This window comes from Leptonotus elevatus, chromosome 15 (assembly GCF_054856555.1).
Source record: "Leptonotus elevatus isolate MCC_2025b chromosome 15, RoL_Lele_1.0, whole genome shotgun sequence".
Classification (NCBI taxonomy): Eukaryota; Metazoa; Chordata; class Actinopteri; order Syngnathiformes; family Syngnathidae; genus Leptonotus; species Leptonotus elevatus.
Window position 1 is genome coordinate 940,751 of NC_141253.1, and position 21,556 is coordinate 962,306.

The following is a 21,556-nucleotide window of genomic DNA, read 5'->3' on the forward strand; positions in this document are numbered from 1 at the left end:
AATCATTAAACAACTAGCCAATTATTAAATATGCGAAATGAATACAGACGAGTAAATACATGGTAACGGCTGACTTTTGGTAATAGCGCCCCCTAAAGGCCTGCCGTGCATCTGATGCTGCTCCCGCTCATCTTGTGTGCTTCCAGTTGGCCGTCAGTGTTTTTGTAAACAAAATCTTTACAACGAAAGTCGCTTTTTGTTAACAAAATCCTTTTTGTGTAAACACTCTTACGCATGAAAAAAGAATCACTGTCTTTTGTTAGCAAACGTGTTTTGTTTTGAGCCAACAAACAAATTAGCATTTTCCCACATTCTTTTTCCAAGCAAACTCAGCTATGTTTTTGTTAACAAACTCTCTTTTCGCTCTTAATATCTAATCTGATAGTCTTCCTCTTGGTAATCCAGATGTGAAGATTTCCCTCCCCTTTTGTGTCCATAATGTTGCGTTGCGCCGCCATCCATTTGGCGTCTTGTTGCCGATGCCCAGGACTAATCTCACGTGGACTGTAAAGTGCGTCGGCAGCACTATTTGGGATTATACGACAAATGACTTTCTGCTGATCCTGACGCTCATCATGTGACGCGATGATCTTTCATGTGCGTGCTTATTCGCCACTTTCATGTGAGGGAGATCAGAGGGGAGGGATTTTTGTATTAATTTTTAATGTAGGGGGGGGCAGGGGGGGGGGGGGCAAAAGGGCGTCCGCTTAAGAGCGCCGCCGATGCGCAGAGATGGACACTTGGCGGGTGCGAGGCGGGTGCGAGAAGGGTGCGCCATGTGCACGCTTCCCGCCGAGGGTGTGTCCTTCTGCCTGTCCGCAGCAGCCAAGAGCCTCCTCAACAAGAAGGCCGACGCCAAGGTAGGACAGCGCACGTCTTCCATGCCACGATTCATCGACAGCCGGTCCATTATCAAATAATCAACATCGATTATCGATGAGTCGTTTGAACTGAACTCGATTTCTGGCGTCCTCCGTAAAAAAAGCAGATCTTTGTGTTCTTTCAAAATAAGATGTTTGCAAACGACTCGATGCTTTTTGCCGATTTTCTGACCGAGGTTACGAAACAAACTGGTTGGTGGTTACTAATTCCTAATCATTTTGTGTGTGCATTTTCTGCAGTTAGTTTGAAATTATGTCCTGTTTTTAAAGCAATTTAAAAAAAATCTGGTTTATCAATTAATCAAAAAATTATAATTATGAAAATAATAGTTTCATGCCAGTACATGTGTGTATGTGAGGGCGATAGGGCCTTAAAATAATTTGAAAAAAAATAATAAACATTCACAAAATTATGATTTCCAATTTTAATTGAATTTAAATGAAATTTTAAACAAACTTTTTCCGCCTTCTAGATTTTTCTTTAATTCTCCTCAACTCAAACATGTTTTTCAACAAAAATGTTTCCCCTGATCTCTATCTTGCATCAATTTGCACTGAAATAATCGAAAAAAGTGGTCGTCCTGATTTTGAAGTTGCCAACTTCTTAAGTAAGTTTGTGACTTTAATTCCTATTCTGGTTGTAAAAAAAAAAAAAAGAAGTAGTTTCAGTTTCGTTTTTGTAAAGCATTTTTATTTTGTTGAAAAATTAAAAAAAAAATCACTTTGATTGCGATCTTGTGTTGGTAATCGTGAACTAAAGTAACCTTGCGCAATGCCGATCCTCCCTGTTGGCAGCCATGTTGGTCGTGGCAGGCTAGCACTACAAATCAGCGAAGACAAATCACCACAAAAATGGATTCATCGTCCAGCCTGAATGTGTGTGCGTGAGATCTTGTTTTGGTGGAGCGCTTTGTTGTTGTTTCTTCTTCTGGCCTGGAAATCAATTTTGAAACTTTTCCAATCAACTCCCACAAATTGAACTCAACTGGAACTTTTAGCGCTTTTTGTTGTTGTTGACTTGATTTTAGCGTACATTTGTCTCCGCCCCCATGGGAATTCTGTGCCTCCCTTTCACGAACCTTCCTCTTCTTCTTCTCTTCATCCCCCCACCATGCCAAAAACAAGCCCCTCCAACCTTTGCAGAGTGGTGCTAATCTCAGATTATTTGAGTCCAGATGATTAATCTAACGTTGCGTCATCCGTGGTGCACACGCACGCACACGCGCACACACGGGAACGTCCTGCGTCTTTGTGTACAAAAGTGACATCGCCGACTGGTGGCCTGGCGCGCGTATGACGCCTCTCTCTTTTGTTTTCCCGATTTTTTGCGAGGTGCGCGCGTCAAACGTGGAATTCTAGGAATGGACTAACATTGCCACTTGCACAGTTAGCAGGACGGTTAGCTCGCTAACGAGCGGCTATTTGGGAGTTAGCGTGCGGGAAGCCACATTACAGTTGGTGCAAAAGCTGATGGCAAACCAAAAAACCTTGAACATGTTTGCAAATGACAAACGTGGGTTTAATAAACATGTCCTTGAAGGCATTTAAGCAGTCAAGTATCGGCCTTGAAACGAGCATATCGGTCTATCTGTCGTTGTCGCTCGTTTGTGTTTCCTGCAGAGCAACAAGCGCAGCAGCAGGAACAACAACAACAACAACAACACAAACACGCTCAGCAGCACCAAAGTCAGCAGCTTGCTCGCGTGTGTGTGCGTGCGCGTGTTTGGGTACAGTGACCTTGAAGGGTCCCACACATCCCGTCTATTGTGCCAATAATCATTGATTGATTGGGAAAAAATGGATTTGATTTGAGCAACAGGTCGTCCGTGTGAGTAGTAGCTTGTTAGCATTAGCATCGCTCATCAGGACTTCTTCCTCATCTTTTCAAATCATCACAACGCTTGACACGCCTCCTCCTCACCTTCCACTTCCTCTTCCTCTTCCTGTGTGTTTGTGTGTGTGCGTGTGTGTGTGTGATCCTTCTTAACGCACGTGTCGTTTTTAGGAATCATCCGACAGCAGCAGCACAACAATCGAGGATGAAAATGCGAAAGGTGAGCGATGCTACGCTAACGCTACAGCTACCTCAGACGCATTCTGGACATTTTGTGTCGTACGAAGGCGGGAAGAAGCCAAATAGCGGCGCTGCGATGTCATATTCGAATTTCCTGTTGCTGATGACGACTGGTCCAAAATCAAGGTTTACTTCCCGGTTTGACCTCTAGGGGGCAGTTTGCACTCAAGCATTTGCGATCCTCGTGCTGTGGTGGTGGTGAGCTCGATTTCTTTCCCGTCACGACAAGCAGCAGTTTGTGGATTTACCAAAATCAATCTGCCTTAAATCCTACTAGCTTAATGCTAACACATAATGGGACACGCCATAGACAGTCTAACAGATAGCACCAGTCTTGTGATGTTATGTCTTAAACAGATATATTTGTAAATTAGTGTTGTACTGACCCCTGGTGGTCAGGATGCGCACACCACAAGGAAATTAACAGAACTAAAACTGAAGTTGAACAAATGTCTTCATTAACAAAATCAAATCAAAATGAGAGTGCTGTCACAAAAGTGAAAACGAAATGAAACTACAACTTAAGTTTATAAAACTAATAGATTTGGTGAACATTTATTTTGAGCACGTGGGGTTCATTTTAAATGTATTTATTTCGGTATTGGTCAAACAGTCGTATGAGAATTGTAATTTACTTTATTACACAATGCTCTTGACAAAAATATACTAAAACGAATCAAACCAAAACAAAGCATGAACAAAAAATAATTGAACGGATCCAGCGTTTGCCTTGAACGATGGCGGCGCCCCCTGGTGGCCACTCGCTTGCGTGCGAGGGAGGAGCTTAGAGAGCTCAGCCTCCCAGAGAGCGAGCATCAGCGCGGGACGTCCCGAGGGCGGTGACGAAGATGAAGATGATGAAGATGACGACGAGGGTGAGGAGCGTTTGAGTGAGGAAGCAGGAAGTCGTGTTGCTCCATGGAGGAGGTCAGAGGTCACAAAGTCGGCTCGATGTTTGTTTGGCGACTGTCAGTCGGTCGGTTGGTGCGTGACGTGTATTTGTGGCTGCTCAAATGTTTGAGAATCATCGTCAAACGTCCTTTTGTACTTGTTTGTTTTCATTTCTTTGGCTTTGACAATCCTTTCGATTGTGTCCTCTTTTTTTTTTTAATTGGTCATTTCCTGTTGCGTCAAAGCACTTTGTTAACACAAGCTTTTAATTAAAGGTCGATAAAGTTATTATATTCAACACTCGCTGTGTTCCGGCTCATCCACACCCCCGCGAGATTGCAGATGTTGAAGCAATCATTTTTTGTTTTGTTTTTTATATGGTGTTTCTTTTAAAGGGAAGAAGATATTTGACACTTTTTTACGCCCCTAAACTGTCCCCTGTGACCTTAAATGCCACTAATTTCATTTGTCTGTCAAATTGAGTTGATACTTCTTGCGTGCTCTGACAATGAGTGACACTGCCACCTACTGCAGTGGATGTGCAATTACCCTTTATTCTAGTATGTCCAAAAATAAAAAATTCCCTGGGTTCACACGCGGCCCACGAGGTGGGCCCGCCCCCTTATTTGAGAAGGGCTGGTGTACAGGCAAACCTTGCGCATCTTTGGTGCAGTACCACATTGTGCCACAACATGCTGGGCATCACTGAGCTCTAAACGATCCGTTTCTGCTCTTGTGTGCGCAAAGTACTGCCATACTTGAATGATTTCATTATTTAAAGACCATAACATTTGTGTGAGTTCCAGCTAACCTGTCCAGAGGTGGCAAATCCAGGTCCAGAAAGTAAAAACCCTGCCACAGTTTGGCTTTAGCCCCTAATGCTAGCGAGCTAGCTAGCTCCCTGAGCACACGCACACATACAAACACGGTCTTCCCGGTAAGGGAAGCGAACCCACGTCGACCTGCATCTTAGGCAAGTGCTAGCTAGCTAGCTCCCTAGCAGGTAAACAAGCACCATGGGCGCTAGCTAGGGCGCTAGCTAACTAGCACCTGTAGGCTAAAGCCAAACTGTGGCAGGAGTTTTCCTTTCTGGGCCTGGATTTGGAACCTCTGAACCGGTTTGGGGCATTTCACATTGTAAGTTAACATTAAGCTAGTGAACTTCTGCTTGGGTTGGTTGAACATGTTACCGCTAAAACATCGAGTCAAATATTGACTTTGAAAGCTAACTTCAAGTGGGAGTGTCAAAACGAAGACCTTGACGGCGAGAACGTGACCGTCGTCACCTTCTCTTGTTCTGTCTTTTGCAGCTCGCAAGCAGGAGATCATCAAGATGACGGAGCAGCTCATCGAAGCCGTCAACAACGGCGACTTTGAGGCCTACGCGTGAGTTGGGATGCTGGGAGGGGGGGCGGGGGCGAGGATGGGGGCGGGGATGGGAGCGCCATTAGCAAAGAAGCATTAACGGGATTGACGCGCAAATGTATTTGTCCTGGGAAGATTACGAAGTAATTACAGGCCGGCTCCGTGGACGGATGCGGCTCTTTGTGCCGCATTCAAAGTCGCGCAAATCCCCACAAAGTCGCGTTCATAAATGAAACGTCAACCGTGGAATGCAGATGGAAACGCTTGATAATTTCCAGTGTCGCGTTCGGGATTATCAGTGGCGGGCGCCCTACGCGTCGTTTGCGATGACCGGAGCTTTTATTTGCGGCCATGTTGATGTTCTTCATCCTGTGGATTATTTGCAGCAAGATTTGCCACCCCGGCCTAACGTCCTTCGAACCCGAAGGTCTGGGCAACCTTGTGGAGGGGATGGACTTCCACCGCTTCTACTTTAACAACCGTGAGAAGCCAACGCCGCAATCCGACAGACACGACTGCAACTAACAAGCACGACTTGCACTTGTGATTTCATGCAACACGGCTGCCATAACAATCAGGCACAACTTTTGACGGAGACAAACATAACAATCAAACGCATCCTTTGCTCCCAACTTCAAACACGTAGATTATAGAAATCATAACAATGAAAGAGAACAGTCATGCAAATCAAGCGGTGGCGATAACAATGCGTAACATGAAACATAACAATCCTGCGCGTGTGCCACCAGTGCTGTCGAAAAACATGAAGCCGATCCACACCACCATCCTCAACCCGCACGTTCACATGATCGGCGAGGACGCGGCGTGCATGGCGTACATCCGCCTGACGCAGTTCGTGGACGCCGGCGGTCGCCCGCGCTCCAGCCAATCGGAGGAGACCCGCGTGTGGCAGCGCCGCGACGGCCGCTGGCAGAACGTCCACTTCCACTGCTCCGGCGCGCATGCCGCACCCCTGCAGGCCTAACCGGAGGTACGCAACTGATGCTTCATCGGTTGGCCCGCTTTTAAAATCGACCAAAATCTGCCGATTTTATGCGATTGTTTTTGGGTTTTTTACACATTAACACAAAAATAGTGACCTTCAAACATCCCCCAATTTGGAGCCTTTCACAAACTGGCACATTTGCCGGTGCGGCTTTGACATGAACGGCAACGTCAGCACCAGATATTTGCTTTGATGAAAAGGGGGCGTGGCCAACAAGTATGGAGGACCAGAACTGACAAAATTGAAAATAAATAAATGAATAAAAGTGAAAATAAAAATGGATATAAAAAAATATAATAAAAAAATTAAATACGAAAATATTTACATGCATGTGTATATATGAATATGTATATATATTTGTATTTAATTTTTTAATTATATTTTTTATATCGTTCTTATTTTCACTTTTATTCATTTTTTATTTTGGCTATATATATATATATATATATATATATATATATATTTATGTGTATTTAATTTTTGAATTATATTTTTTATATCGTTCTTATTTTCATTTTTATTTATTTATTTATTTTTTATTTTGGCTATATATATATACATACTCTCTTCCAGTTTGGGGTTGCAGCGCCACCTGTGGCCACAAGTAGCCTGACTGTGTCCTTTCCATTTCTATGTTCCTCAGCGTCGCATTGGCGAGATGGAGAGCGGCGGGTGGCGAGGAGACCCCGGGCCCGCCCCTCGACCCCTCGACGACCACCTGACGTCTCTCTGGGACGGGATGCTTCAGACAGACAAGCCGCCCGTCGTCCCCCCTTTCACTTGTTGACGTTTCTGCCTCTTGGTGGTGCTCTTGTGCGTTTACCGTAGATATACCCACGGAGAGAGACGCCATATTGGATGTGGCAAAGTGGAGTACTCTACTCTCTAAACTCTACTAAGACCTTATTTTGGGAAGAAACTCGGTGCAGGGGCGCTTCTATGTAAATGAGCCAAGTTGTGACATCACAGAACTGCGGCGGTGTTAAAGTTGACGCTTGATGGGTTAAAGGCCACGTTTGTATCATGTGTTTCCTTGAAGACGCACTTGATGTGCTTCTTTTGTTTCCTGTAATTGAGTTGAACTGTGATTAAACTTTTTGTTGCCCTCAATGAAACATCTATCTGAGATTTTCAGCAAGCTGCCACAGCAGGATGACCGTCTTGCGCAATGTCAAGTCAAAAAATGCTAAGAAAGTTCATCATCATCCACATCATCATTTTTGATTGACACAATATTGTGCACTGCACAAATAGAGATGCAGATGTTGCGAATATGTTTGACCCTCAAAACGAAACACAATATTAGCAACTACATAGATGATCAAATATTACGATTATAAAACACACTTCGTCATTTTTCTTCAATTACGTTTTCAAGATTGCGAAAAGCCCAAATTGATTTTACAATTAAATTGGGATTCATTTCGCAACCCTTCCTTGCATCCACTTTTTCTGTGAATCATTTTTGCCAAATTGTGAGATTTTTTTTTTCCCAATGTGAAACGTGCCTTGCAATTCCCCACCTTCTCCTAAAGAGGGCGCTCATGTCCTCCATGTCATTTAGGGACAAACACAGCTGAAAGTATGTCCAGTGTTTTGTTACTGATGAAGCGGAATTAGATGTTCCGCTAATCCATCAATAATGTGTCAATGCAGTGACGTCAAGGCTGCGAGGGAGGGCGGATGTCCAGGGTCCAACCAGACGGAAACGTCAGCTCCTTGTTTACGCCAAAAGTCAACTGTTAATCAAGGAATTCAAAGGTTCAAACAATACAACAATCATAACTAAATAATACCACAATATATGATATAGTTATAAGATATCGCCCTATGATACAAAGATCAGGCAATTCAATTTACATTATTTCCAAAAATATACAACAATGGTTTTTAAGGTCATGCGTTCGTGAACAAGTGGTGACGTCACAGCCGGCGTGAAGTCCCCCGCCCCGCCCCTGAGACGCGACGGAACTCAAGCAAACACACACACACACACACACAGGTAAGTCAATTAACGTCCTTCTCTTTACATTCAACTATTTCCATTCTTAACCACTTGGCTTGTTACTAAAATGATAAGATGACATTTTTGTTTGTTTGTTTGTTTGTTTTTGCGTGCCCTTGTTTGCTCCTTTGAGCGAACCGCTCACGTTTGAACGGTTTTTTTAAGCTGTTGTAGACTCGTTAAATTAATGTTTCCCTCGCATCTTAGGTTACTTTTGAGTCGTTTAAAAAGTTTGTTTGTGTTCCCGCGCGAACGCTAGCAGACATTTAATTAAAGGCGCAGACTCCTTTTTTGTGACGGACGTGGCGACGTCACGTCACGTGACGTGGTACGCCGCTGGCCTTGGTTTAAAAATGATGGTGGGGAGGCGGGGTCTAATGTAACCCGTATGTACATTTTTACATAACAGTAGCTAACGCTGGAGTAATTAGCTAATTAACATAAACGTAAGTACAGTCGCGGTCCAAGCAGTTGTATAGTTTTTAGATGACTTTCTGCCAGCAAATTAACTAAAATAAAAAATTTAAAAACGTTTTCGTTAATGAGAAACAAGAGTGCTTGTTAAAAAAAAGAAAAAAGAACCTACAGTTTACATTTATAAAACTATAATTTTGCGCCCAACAAATACACAGTATTAAAAAGCAAATGAACTAATATTAAAGCTACTACAAAGTTTTTAAAAGTATAAATCTAATAAAACTAACAAATTCACTCTTAAAACTAACTAAAATTTAAAAAGCAGAAGTCAAAACGAAATAAAAATGAACCCACCTTGGTTATGCCGGACAATTCCGGCAGTTCCGCATGCGGCGGCGTCCAAAACTGAGACCTTTGTTTTTGTGGCACGCAGCATCGGGAGGCCGAGCGGTCGCCCGTTGACGCCTCATTCGTAGTCGCAGGATGCATCGCTTGATGAGCTCGGCGGCGGCCAGGCTGCGACCCCTGACGGCGACCCCGTGGACGTCACGCCGCGGGCCGGTCCAGAGAGGACGCAGGACAAAGTCGGCGGCGGCGGCGGAGACGGAGACGTTTGCCAAGGGAAACTACGTGGAGGAAATGTACCTTGCGTGGTTGCAAGAGCCCGCCAGCGTACACAAGGTACGAGGGACAGACCGATAATTGGGCATTTTGACGAATATCGTATCGGCCTTTTTTGAAAAATCGAATGGCCGATAAAAAGTGCATCTAAAACCATTTTAATTCGGGATAGACCGATTATCGGTTAGGCCGATTTTGTGTGCCGATATTTGGCATTTTGACATGATTTTTTTGACATTGTCCGGCGCTCATCAATTGCGATACGGAATGAAATATGATGTCAAAGCTGGTCCTTTTCTCTCCGTGCAGTCGTGGGATGTTTTGTTCCGTAACGCGCCCGCCGCCCGCCAAAGTCCGTCACCTCTCCGGGGAACGCTTGCGCTGAGCGCCGAGCCCGACGTGGAGAAGCTGGTGGGAGATCATCTGGCGGTCCACACGCTCATACGCACCTACCAGGTACCATTATTCACTCATTCACTACCGTTGGCGGCTGCCGACGTCAAAAATCCGTTTGAACAGGGATGAGTTAATAACAACAATATTTCATAGAAAGCGCAACGTGACCTTGCTGTCTGTCTGTCTGTCTGTCTGTCTGTCTGTTTTTGGCAGGTGCGAGGACATCACTTCGCCAAGTTGGACCCTCTGGAAATCAACTGTGTGGACCTGGATAATGCCCCGTGTAGCATCGGCTCCCAGAAAGTTGGTGAGCGATCCCTTTTTTTTTTTTTTTTTTTTTTTTTAGCATATTATGTTTTATGTTTATGTTTTCTACTGCTCCGCTTAACATCGTGTCGTAATCTTTGTTTGCCACGCCTTTCCTTCTTTATCTGCCGCTAGCCTGCTAACCAAACGTGAACATGCTACTAGCTATTATCTGTTCAGTGAGCTCATTATTCAGTCATTAGCTTTAGCTCACGTAGCTAATCAGTGCCCGTTGAGCCTCGGCAGCCGATATTAGCTAGAAGCTAACAAGTTGAGCTAATTGACTGGAAATGTAATACTACACTTTTGGACCTTGTTGCTTACTCGTCCCAGTGTGTGGGCAAATTGTGCGTTTGGGCGTCCCCATAGACACAAAAACGCTTAGCGTTGCTAGAGGTCGGGCCCCCCCTTTGCTATGCTAACAATAGCAACAACATAATAAGGCGATTAGCACGGAATGTTTCCATAGTGTCTGTTGGTGTCCCCGTGGGAGATAACAGTTGTCAATTCGACGGCAGTTTTAAAAAGTAGAAAAGGGCGTCGCCATGATTTTCGGTATTGGCGTGCGAGCCAGCTAAGCAGCAGAAGTCTTGAGTCGCGTCTCGACACGAATCAGACTTAAGAGAATCTTGGAAAAGCCGATTTGACTCAACTTGCTTGTCGCTCAGTTGGGATTTTTGGCTTGGAACTTGAAAGTTAAGACTTTGGACTTCTGACTTGCAGGCATGACGAAGTCCCGCCTCTGCCGTACGGTCTCGTTTATCTTTGTTATGATCCAGTCAGAACTTTTCCTGTTATTTATGACTGTGCAAGTGTGGGAGGAGGCGTAACCCGCGATTGCCGAGTCAGCATCGGGTTCAAAGGTTGCTTATCAGTGTCTCCATAGATGTAATGCGATTGATTGCATTTATTTTGTGATGACGGTGGGGGGGGGGGGGGGGGTTAAAGTCTAGAGACGTCTTAAATAACACGAGTTGACGCTGCCGTATTGCACCAAGCCCCGCCTCCTGCTGGCAGTGCAAATTTCTTATCTGAGCTGCACACGCAAACACAAGATGGCCTCCAGCAAGAAGAATGACAACCAGAAGCAACACCGCGTCATACGGTTCCTAATATTGTGACCCTTGACTTGTCTTGCCTTCATCGTTTCCAAATCTGAAGCCATGTTCCAAAAGTGGCAAAAAGGGTGGGTTCCATTTTAGGAGTCCTGCCCCCCTGTGGAGGTCTTGTTCACAAGCAGTTGACGGCCTTTCAGTTTCTCGCTTTTCGGTCATGAGATTCAGGCAGTGACTGAAAGGACAAAATGGCAGCGCAGCGGGCAGAAGTTTGAGTCGGATGGCGAGCTCGGTCCTTATGTCGGGAGTCGGGAGTAAAGCGGCTGCGCATCCAAATCTGAGCAAGTCCTGCTTCTGATGAAGGACTTGAAGTATCTGGAAGGTCCTGTTCGCCAGTCAAGACATTTTACCCATCAAAGTATAAAAAACGGCTAAGATGAGTTTCCTTCTCAAGATGTCGGCGCTGACCCAATTTCGAGAATAACAAACTACTGCAGACGGGCAGACAAATTACCGTACAATTTCACAAAACGAGCGGATGACCTCGGTCATCCAGGAGGTACTTGGACGAGAGCAGGGGTGGGCAAACTGGGTCCTGCAGGTTTTGGATGTTTCCCTGCGCCAACGCAGCTGATTCCAATCAACAGGATCGTTAGCAGGCTTATGCTGATGAGCTGATCATATATCAGCTGTGTTGGAGAAGGGAAACATCCACATCCTGCAGGAGTCCGGCCCTCCAGGAAATTCCGACCTTGCCTACTATCGATGTCCCTCGTGATCTGAAAATAGACGCCGTCCCTCATCTCGCGCCAACAGGTTCTTATGGTCTGGATCTTTCCGACTTGGACAAGATTTACCGCCTTCCCAAAACCACTTTCATCGGCGGCAATCAGGACGCGTTGCCGCTCCGAGAGATCATTCGACGCTTGGAGGTGAGTCGTAAGTTTCTTGCGCCGCAACGCCGGGGGTTGTGACCGCCGAACCTTCACCGGCGGGCAGGAGGCGTACTGCCGGCACATCGGCGTGGAGTTCATGTTCATCAACGACGCGCAGCAGTGCCAGTGGATCCGGCGCAAGTTCGAGAGCCCGGGAATCCTGCAGTTCAGCGCGGAGGAGAAGCGGATCATGATGACCCGGATGATCCAATCCACCAGGTGACCCTGATGAGAATGACCAAGCGGTCGCAGGCACGAGGAGATCGTAAATGCGGCTTGCGTGTCTTCTGACAGGTTTGAGGATTTCCTCCAGAGGAAGTGGTCATCCGAGAAACGCTTCGGCTTGGAAGGATGCGAGTCGCTCGTCCCGGCTCTCAAGACCGTCATTGACGAGTCCAGCGCCCGCGGCGTGGAGAGCGTCATCATGGGGATGCCGCACAGGTTTGGAGAGAAGCCAAAGTTCTTCATCCCTTCTTCACGAGCTGTTTGACCTTTGTGCTTTTGTCCAGAGGGAGGCTCAACGTTCTTGCCAACGTCATCCGCAAGGAACTGGACCAGATCTTCTGCCAGTTTGATCCCAAACTGGAGTCGGCAGACGAGGTCTGGGACCAAAGCGTTGTCATCGTGTCCTTCGCCAAAACTCGCATTGATCCATCACGTTGCTCTCAGGGATCTGGTGACGTCAAATACCACCTGGGCATGTACCACAGGAGGAAAAACCGCATCAGCGACAAGCTGGTCACCTTGTCGCTCATGGCCAACCCGTCCCACCTGGAGGCGGTGGACCCCGTGGTCCAGGGCAAGACCAAAGCCGAGCAGTTCTACAGCGGAGACACGGAGGGCAAGAAGGTCGGTGACATCCTGGCCGCCGCCGCCGCCGCCTGCTAAGGCGTTGTTGGATTATTAACATTGTTTTTCAGTTTCAATTTATATTTTAACCGTTTTGGATATTAATTATAAAGATATAAATGTAAGACAACAGTTAATTCATATGTTAAGCCAATCTATAGTCCTTTGTTCTTCTGTGTCCAGTCGAAGAGAGTCCAAGGACAGGCTGATTTATTATTGTTCAAGTCTAATCTGATTTGTACTCATGGGAACTTGATGCCTTTTTGTGCTCATGGGAGGAGAGAGGGAAACTTTTCGTACTGACTCTAAATAAATAACTGTGTGCGAGGGGAGGAGGGACACACAATCTGAACGGAACACGGCTTGAGTGTCTTCATTTTGTGTGATCAGAAGCTTCTGAATAATTATACCTTTGCAAAGGGACTTCTTCACCAGGATCTCACCATTCAGTTAATTGAACACGAAAAGAGTACAATACAAATATTGTCTACTCTAACAGCGTCTTGGTGATGTCTTGGTCTTTCCCGCAGGTGATGTCCATCCTCATTCATGGCGACGCTGCATTCGCGGGTCAGGGGATTGTCTACGAGACCTTCCACTTGTCGGACCTGCCGTCCTATACCACGCATGGCACCGTGCACTTGGTGGTCAACAACCAGGTGTCAGATTCCAACTTCTCTCATTTGCTGACAGCCTCAAGGAGGCTCGAGCTCCGAGTGTCAAACCTGTTTCGGATTAAAGGGCTTCGGTTAACTTGTTTGGAAAAATGTCAAGACAAATTTGGGGCAGAATCAAATGACCCCCGAGGGCCGAACCTGGGATCTGGCGTTGGACACCTGCGCGTTAGCTGATTATCTTCTCGCGGCGCAGATCGGCTTCACCACAGATCCCAGGATGGCTCGCTCGTCGGCGTACCCCACGGACGTCGCCCGCGTGGTCAACGCGCCCATCTTCCACGTCAACGCCGACGACCCCGAGGCCGTCACTTACGTGTGCAAGGTGGCGTCCGAATGGAGGAACACCTTCCACAAGGACGTGGTGGTGGACCTGGTAGGTGACCTCCGCCCCCCCGGGTCGGTCCGGTCTCCCAAACGGATTTCAGATCGGAAGTGTGTGTTCAGGTTTGCTACAGGCGGAACGGTCACAACGAGATGGACGAACCCATGTTCACGCAGCCGCTGATGTACAAGCAGATCAAGAAGCAGAAGAGCGTCCTGGACAAGTTTGCGCAGAAGCTGATTGGCGAGGGAGTGGTCGCCGCGCAGGAGTACCGGGTAAATGTCTTAGGTCTACGGACAGTCAAAGTTCAGGTGCGACCGGTTCCAAGTTGGCGTCCAGTCGCGCAAACCGCAATCAGATGGCTTCTAACCATCTCGAACCTCTCGGGATTGTGTTTTACTTCGTTGTCTTCGCAAAGAAACACTAACACGGAGGACGGCCTCCATTTTGCGTCTCAGGAGGAAGTGGCCAAGTACGACAGCACGTGCGAGAAGGCTTACGCTCGCTCCAAAGATGAGAAGATCCTGCACGTCAAACACTGGCTGGACTCGCCCTGGCCTGGTGAGACCAAACCGCCGTCGGGACATTTTCACATCATGACGACTGTTATTGTTTATTCAAGCTCTTAGGAACATTTTAAAAAAATGACTAAAATGGCTCCCTTGTCCAAAAAAGTGACAAAGGATGTCATCTGGCAGAAAAGACGGCCCCTTTAAGTGACATGGGGGGAAAAAACTGGAATATGTTTCTCATGTTAATGAGAAACGTTCTGGTTCGGATGACAAACGTCTTTACTTGCGAAGACTACAAAAACGTCAGACATTTGAAATGTCCGTCCTACGCAACGTCATGGCGAGGACTTGCAAGTAAAGCGTCATTGTCCTTATAATGAAGTCCCGGGTGGAAATCGAACCAAGCGAGCGAGAACGTTTTCCCGTGAACCCTAATGAGAAACCGATGGCCAAGATGGAGTCCGCAGCGGGAAAGGTGACGCTCAATGTTCCCCGCAGATTTCTTCACTGCGAATGGCCGTCCCAAAACGATGAGCTGTCAGTCCAGCGGCCTGACTGAGGACGACCTCGTCCACATCGGAAAGGTGGCCGCCTCGGTCCCGGTGCAAGACTTCAGCATCCACCCTGGTACTTGCCCGCTCCGCTTTTTATTCTGGCTCGTATCACTTTCCGGGTTGACTCTTTTTGTCTTTCGGATACGATTCTCGTCTTTCCCGGTTCTGATTCTAATCAGTTGCAGGTTTGAGTCTTGTTGCATTTCAAGTTTAAGGTTTATAGCGCTTCAGGTTTGAGTGGTCAAGTGTCAGGTTGAAGTCTTGCAGGATGGAGTCCAGATATTTCTTTTATTTTTGGTTCACGTCCCGTCCTGTTTTCAAGTTTAAGCCTTGAACGGGATTAAGCGTCGAAGTGGTTCAAGGATCCGTTGGGTTTTTAGCTTGGGGTCATGTTACGTATCAGGTTGAAGTCCGTCTGCTCGTGTATCGGGTTTTTGTGCCTTTTCAGGTCTGAGTCGCATCCTGAAGGGCCGAGCGGACATGGTGAAGCAGCGCGTGTGCGACTGGTCGCTGGGCGAGTACATGGCCTTGGGTTCTCTGCTCAAACAAGGCGTTCACGTTCGTCTGAGTGGTCAGGATGTGGAGCGGGGAACCTTCAGGTCAGCGCCGCCGCAAGATCTCCAAACCCTTGGCGCCGTGGTCACCGTCCCAACTTGTTTTGCGTGCTTTTTTTTTTGCACGTCAGCCATCGGCATCACGTCCTTCACGACCAAAACGTGGACAAGAAGATTTGCGTCCCCATGAACCACATCGTCAGCGGCCAGGCCACGTACACCGTCTGCAACAGCTCGCTGTCGGAATACGGAGTCCTGGGTGAGGACTGCGCAAACATTCCCACATTGGGCCGAAACCCCCCGGGCCTCGTCTCGAACTCGGAACCCGTGTACCCCCGCTATGGAAGACTAAAACTGACAAAAAAAAAAGAAAAAAAAAGGAAAATAAAAACGGATATAAAAAATATACAAACAAAATTTAATACAAAAACATAAATATAAATGGGAAAAAAAGTATTTATATATATTCCTAAATAAATAAAAGTTAAAAAAATTATAATAAAAAAACGAGATTCCAAAAATTTAATTAAATATAAAAATAAATGGCCATAAATGTAAAAATAATTGTATAAATAGAATTAAATATCATTCAATAAATAAAAATGCTCTGCTCTTTACGTTTATTTATTTCATGCTGCAGACGCTCTGTCAGGACGAAATGTTATTCAAATGACGGGGCGGTCCTAAGCGTGTCTCGGGTCGGACTCCGCCGTTGCCAACTGCCTTTCAATGGTGAAGTGGGCGGGTCGGCGAACGAGGACGTCTCGCCAGCTTGCATTGGAGAGCAACCGTCTTGTCCACTGTCACCACGACTTGTTGTCGGGCAACTCAAGTCGCAAGGACCGCCCCTCATTTGAATAGCATTTCGTCCTGACAGCGTCTGCAGCATAAAATAAATATTACAGCAGAGCGTTTTTATTTATTGATTGATGTTCTAATAAATGAATGTTCTAATGTAATTCTATTTATATATTTATTTTTGCATTTATTTTACATTTATTTTTAATATTGAATCTCGTTTTTATTTTTGTATTTATTTTTTTACTTTTATTTATGTATTTATGTATATTTATTGTTTTTATTTCCATTTTTTAAAACATTTTTATTTATTAAATTTTTTAATTATATTGTTTATATCAGTTTTATTTTCACTTTATTTATTTATTTATTTTTAATTTTGGCAGTTTTGGTCCTCCATACCCCCCAGACCTAAACCTAATCCTAAACCCTACCCACTAAATAGTACCTTAACTCTAATCCATAATCCTAACCCTAAACCCTAATTCGAGGCACTAACCACATTCAATTTAGCCTCAAACCCGAAGCCTCCAAAATTCCACCGACCTGAACCTCCACGGTGTCCTTGTTCTCCTGCTGCGTGTGTGTGTGCGCTCACTGGTCAGGTTTCGAATTAGGCTTCGCCATGGCCAACCCCAACGCGCTGATTCTTTGGGAAGCCCAATTCGGAGACTTCCACAACACGGCTCAGTGCATCATCGACCAGTTCATCAGTTCAGGTCAGGCCAAGTGGGTCCGACAGAACGGCATCGTCTTGCTGCTCCCCCACGGCATGGAGGGGATGGTACGTTCCAACCCGCGGCCTTATGTGTATATTTTGCCAGCATTTTCACCGTTTGCGACTGATTTGACTGCTAATGATGTGCCGTGATGGCGGCTCAGGGTCCCGAACACTCGTCGGCCCGCCCCGAAAGATTCCTCCAGATGTGCAACGACGACCCGGACGCGTTTCCGGTGAGTTTGCGTCCGCTTTTGTTGCCCGTGGCGCCTGGCCAACGTGATGAGCGCGTCTCAGTCTGGGTGTGGCCGGACTTGTCAGAAGCAGCACCGCGACTTTGCCGTCGGGCAGCTGCACGACTGCAACTGGATCGTTGTCAACTGCTCCACCCCCGCCAACTACTTCCACGTCCTCCGCCGACAGATCCTGCTGCCGTTCAGGAAGCCGGTCAGTGGTTGCGTCGCTTCCATCTACACTGAACGCGAAACAGGAAACTCCTAACCGCGGGGTCAGGAACCGTAACTGTCGAAAGAGCCGATCGAGGTCAAATAAATCGCACAAAAAAATCTGTTAGCCACAAAACCGTTCAACATTTGGATGAAGGTGTGTTCGTCTAATGTACTGAATGCGTACTGAAGGCTTTGATGCAGCAAGAAATGGTTGTTCTTACAAAAAAATGACCAGCAGGTGGCAGCAAAGTACAAGAGATCAACCAGGGCTATGTTGAAGAAGAAAAAATCTCATTCACGCACAGTTCTAATCAGATTTGTGAATAATGATGAAACTTAGCTATATTCTAATGCTAATTGCTGCAAAACGGAAACAAATAGAAATATACGTTTTTCCCCGATGAAAGAAGAGACTCTAATCTTTCTTTTGGAAGCTTCAATGTTCTTATAGCAATAGAACACAATATTGTGTGGGCCTTGCGAAATCAGTCAAAAGCCAGTAAAACAGCTAGGAGCAAAGGGGATTGCTTCAGTGAAAGTGACCGGGAGTGAATGAGTTAAAAATGTTAAATATTTAAAAATATATATATATATATCAATGAATTTCTACTCATTTTTGAAAGATCCACTGGAGGGGACTAAAGAGCCACATGTGGCCCCAAAGCTGCAGGTTGCAGACCCATGCCCTAAACCAGGACCGCAACCTGTGAATTAAAATCCCTAAACCTAAAACTAACCCTGAACCCGAAGCCTAATCCTGAACTGTAATCCCTAATTGTGACCCCCCCAACCTTGAACCCCAATCCTTTTTTTTTTTTTTTTTTTTTTTTTTTTTTTTTTTTTTTATATAAGAGCTCAGTATTGTTCATTCGGAAATGTCATCATCATTGCTCTTTTTTTTTTTTTTTTTTTTTTTTTTTTTTTAAATATATATATATATATATATATACACATATATACATACATATATACATATATACATACATACATACATACTTTTTTTTTTTTTTTTTTTTGTGTGTGTGTGGGTGAGTATGTGTGTGTGCGTGCGTGCGTGCGTGTGTTTGTTAGCTCACCAGAAAACCTATTAGAAAAAAAAAAAATCTTATACCGTTCACCTAAATCGAACACCAGGAGACCCGAGGGGACCGAAGAAAACCAAGGAAGGTGAAATCCAGCACCGACCAGACACCCCCCACCAGAACTCCTCCCCAGCCCAAGAAACATCCAGACCCCAACAAATCCAAAAAACATAAAGTCAGGGAGGCCTCAAGAGACCAACGGAGAGACCGAGAAAAGGAAGGAAGGACAGACGAAGCCGCGTGAGATCCGAGACACCAGCCTCCACCGATTCAATAACCTGAGGAGGAAACAGATTGTGTCTGAGTTTCGGTAGATGCTGGTGTGGTGGATCTGGCATGCATGAAAATCTCCACCAAAGAGGGGAGCCGTCGACCCCCGCCGGAACAGAGCAAGCGCAACACCTCAGGGCCCCCCAGGCCGCGGCAGCGCCAAAGGACGACCCCCGGGCCCCACCAGGGCCACCGGCCGGAGAGCAAACCCAGGAGCAGGAGCGCCCCCCGCCCCAACACGGCCCGCGCCCCCGGCCCAACGCAGCAGGACGGGGCACTGCAGGCCCACCAGGCACCCCACCGGCCCCCAACCCCCGCCCCCCCACCACCCCCCGCCCCCCATCCACTCCTTGCCACCCACCCCAACCCAGCCCCAGCCGCCCCCATGCCCCCAATCCCCCAGACACCCCCCACCCCCAGCACCCCCCCACCCCGCAACCCCCACCACCGCCCCCCCCCCCGACCCCACCCCGACCAACCGGCAGCCCCCCAACCCCCGACCCCCAGCCCCCGGGGACCACCCGCACCCAGGCACCGGCGCCGAAGAGGGGCCGGACAGCGGAGCGGAGAGGGCAGCCGCGCCCACCCCACCCCCCGCCGTGTGGAAGGACGGAACACCGGGGGCAGAAGGGGGAGATGGGGGCACCGGAGGGCGGCCGACACCCCCGAACCCCAGGCCCAGCGGGGGAAGGCCCCGGTCGTCACCCCAGCGTTCTTTGTGAAAATTAACCCCTGTTACTGAGTCCGCCAGCTCGCGGACTGGCGAACTCTACCCCTAAACCGTGAATGTGACCCCACCCAGTGTATATACAAGTGTGTGTGTGTGGTGCATTAAAATTAGGAGCAGGTGAACCGGAGCCGATGGAAATGATATTCCCACGCTCCGATCCACCCGCCACCCAAGCATGTTGCTGAGTGTATGTGGTGCTTGAACCCCAATCCTAACCTCTTCTTCTTCTTCTCTCACAACAGCTGATCGTGTTCACTCCCAAGTCACTCCTGCGCCACCCGGAGGCTCGTTCCAGTTTTGACCTCATGCTGCCAGGTTTTTTGTTTTTTTTTTTTTACGGACTAAACAATACAATATATTTGTGTTAGGAATCGTTCACACATGCTTTAGTCAACCCCAGCATGTCGCCGTCCCTCTGTCTGACTCGGCCCCTCCGACAGGAACGCACTTCAGGCGCGTGATCCCAGACGAGGGTCCGGCGTCCGCCCAGCCCGCCGGCGTGAAGCTAATCGTGTTGTGCAGCGGAAAGATTTTCTACGACCTGCACCGCGAGCGCAGCACGCGAGGCCTGGACGCTAGCGTAGCGCTGGTCCGCGTGGAGCAGGTACAGCCGCACCCCATCGGCCGCGTCACGTGGCGCGGGGTTCTAAACGTGTGACCGCTCGCCGCAGCTGTCGCCGTTTCCGTTTGACCTGGTGCGGACCGAGACGGAGCGCTACGCCCAGGCCGATGTGGTCTGGTGTCAGGAAGAGCACAAGAACCAGGGCTACTATGACTATGTCAAGCCCCGCCTCCAGACCACCCTTGGCCATGCCCGGCCCATTCGGTGAGCGGCTGGCCTAACCCTCAACCTCAACCCTTACCACTAACGACTTACTAACCATAACCCTAAACTCAACCCTAACTCCGACCCTGACCTTAATCCATGGGTGGGCATTCTGTTCAGGGTCAGAGTCCTTCTCCAGCACAGCAGATCCAAATAATCCGGACTCTGGCCTCCTCCCTAATCCCAATTCCAAATCCCTAACGAAAGCCTAATCCTAACCGCTTGCCTGTGCCTTTTCTGTCAGGTACGCCGGCCGCGATCCAGCCGCCGCCCCGGCAACAGGAAACAAACAGACCCACCTGACGGAGCTGCAGCGCCTCCTCAACGTGACCTTTGACCTCAACGCCTTCTCAGGCAACCACCGCTGACCTCCTCCGAGGACCGCGGGCCGCTCACGCCTTTCGCGACCTCGTAGCATCGCCGCAAACGCGCAAAATGTGTTCATCTGCGCAATCGCACACCGACGACCTCATGAGAACATTAAAAGGAGACTTTTTTTTTTAAATGATAAATTTGATGTGATTTTATTTTTCTACAACCTGAATGTTGTGCACAATCATACCTTACGATCAAAATGTTCCGGAATACTCGACCCATCCCAGTTAAAACTAAAAGTGAATCAGCAGCAGCGAAGCAAATCCACTCATTAGCTCGTTAGCTTCATGCTACTCGACAACGTGAGACACCATCAACAGGATAACAAATGAGCGTGGATATTACCAAGCTTTGTGTTCAATATGAAAATTCATTTTTGACAGTCTTCACTGCCGTCCAAGGGACATTTCTCAGGGATTTTATGATCATTTTAACTTTTGAAGATGTGAACAATGAAGCAAAATGTCTCGTGGGGCGGACATTTTGTCCTACGTTAGCCAAACAATGACAACAAGTTTGACTTTTAATGTGAAGACAAATAAATGTCAACTATTTGTTTTGAAAGTTTTCATCTTGATGCTGCCAATTAAAGATTATTGATGAATGTCACATGCGAACTTCAGTTAAGGTTTGAATGAAGCCATGAATTGTGTGAATGTGAGTGCTTGGTCATCTTTGTGTCCTGATGTTGACTGGCGACCAGTACGGGAAATCAAGACTCCCAACTCAGGAAAATGGCCAGCTCAAGATTGGAGTGATGTGATTCATTTTTCAGGCACTAGAGGGCAGCATGCATCATGTTGAGGCTCATCAGTTGAGCTAGTAGCAGAAAAACAAGACACAAAGGCTTACCGCGGTCATTTTGTTGCTTTTTACTAGGTCACGCCT

The 21,556-nt window shown here is 47.2% G+C and overlaps 2 protein-coding genes across 3 annotated transcripts; both read left to right on the forward strand.

Moving 5' to 3' along the window:
* The first annotated feature begins 707 nt into the window (after positions 1-707).
* On the forward strand, positions 708-7,332 carry LOC147161419 (calcium/calmodulin-dependent protein kinase type II subunit beta-like). 2 transcript variants are annotated; one of them, XM_086097602.1, is made up of 6 exons: positions 708-860; positions 2,887-2,935; positions 5,157-5,232; positions 5,598-5,692; positions 5,961-6,202; positions 6,861-7,007. In XM_086097602.1, the coding sequence occupies exons 1-5, from the start codon at positions 723-725 to the stop codon at positions 6,194-6,196; spliced, it is 594 nt and encodes a 197-aa protein (XP_085953728.1). In that variant the 5' UTR covers positions 708-722; the 3' UTR covers positions 6,197-6,202; positions 6,861-7,007. The 2 variants fall into 2 exon arrangements, with proteins under 2 accessions (XP_085953728.1, XP_085953727.1); XM_086097601.1 differs by lacking the exon at positions 5,598-5,692 and having other exon boundaries at positions 6,861-7,332.
* An 841-nt stretch (positions 7,333-8,173) lies between these two features.
* On the forward strand, positions 8,174-21,232 carry ogdhb (oxoglutarate dehydrogenase b). The gene is made up of 23 exons (XM_086096516.1): positions 8,174-8,219; positions 9,073-9,320; positions 9,570-9,716; positions 9,870-9,963; positions 11,834-11,949; positions 12,017-12,171; positions 12,247-12,393; positions 12,462-12,552; positions 12,622-12,801; positions 13,332-13,460; positions 13,672-13,851; positions 13,923-14,075; positions 14,259-14,361; positions 14,811-14,939; positions 15,315-15,465; positions 15,552-15,679; positions 16,824-17,002; positions 17,101-17,172; positions 17,258-17,383; positions 19,710-19,782; positions 19,908-20,071; positions 20,139-20,293; positions 20,538-21,232. The coding sequence occupies exons 2-23, from the start codon at positions 9,123-9,125 to the stop codon at positions 20,659-20,661; spliced, it is 2,994 nt and encodes a 997-aa protein (XP_085952642.1). The 5' UTR covers positions 8,174-8,219; positions 9,073-9,122; the 3' UTR covers positions 20,662-21,232.
* The last annotated feature ends 324 nt before the right edge of the window (positions 21,233-21,556 follow it).

Excerpts from the sequence above, each read along its gene's own strand:
- LOC147161419 (XM_086097601.1), top strand. The coding sequence starts at position 723 with ATGCGCAGAGATGGACACTTGGCGGGTGCGAGGCGGGTGCGAGAAGGG. Across the intron at positions 2,936-5,156 it reads CGAGGATGAAAATGCGAAAG|CTCGCAAGCAGGAGATCATC; the intron begins GTGAGCGATGCT and ends TGTCTTTTGCAG. Across the intron at positions 5,233-5,960 it reads GGCGACTTTGAGGCCTACGC|TGCTGTCGAAAAACATGAAG; the intron begins GTGAGTTGGGAT and ends GTGTGCCACCAG.
- ogdhb (XM_086096516.1), top strand. The coding sequence starts at position 9,123 with ATGCATCGCTTGATGAGCTCGGCGGCGGCCAGGCTGCGACCCCTGACG. Across the intron at positions 12,394-12,461 it reads ATCATGGGGATGCCGCACAG|AGGGAGGCTCAACGTTCTTG; the intron begins GTTTGGAGAGAA and ends GCTTTTGTCCAG. Across the intron at positions 12,802-13,331 it reads GAGACACGGAGGGCAAGAAG|GTGATGTCCATCCTCATTCA; the intron begins GTCGGTGACATC and ends TCTTTCCCGCAG.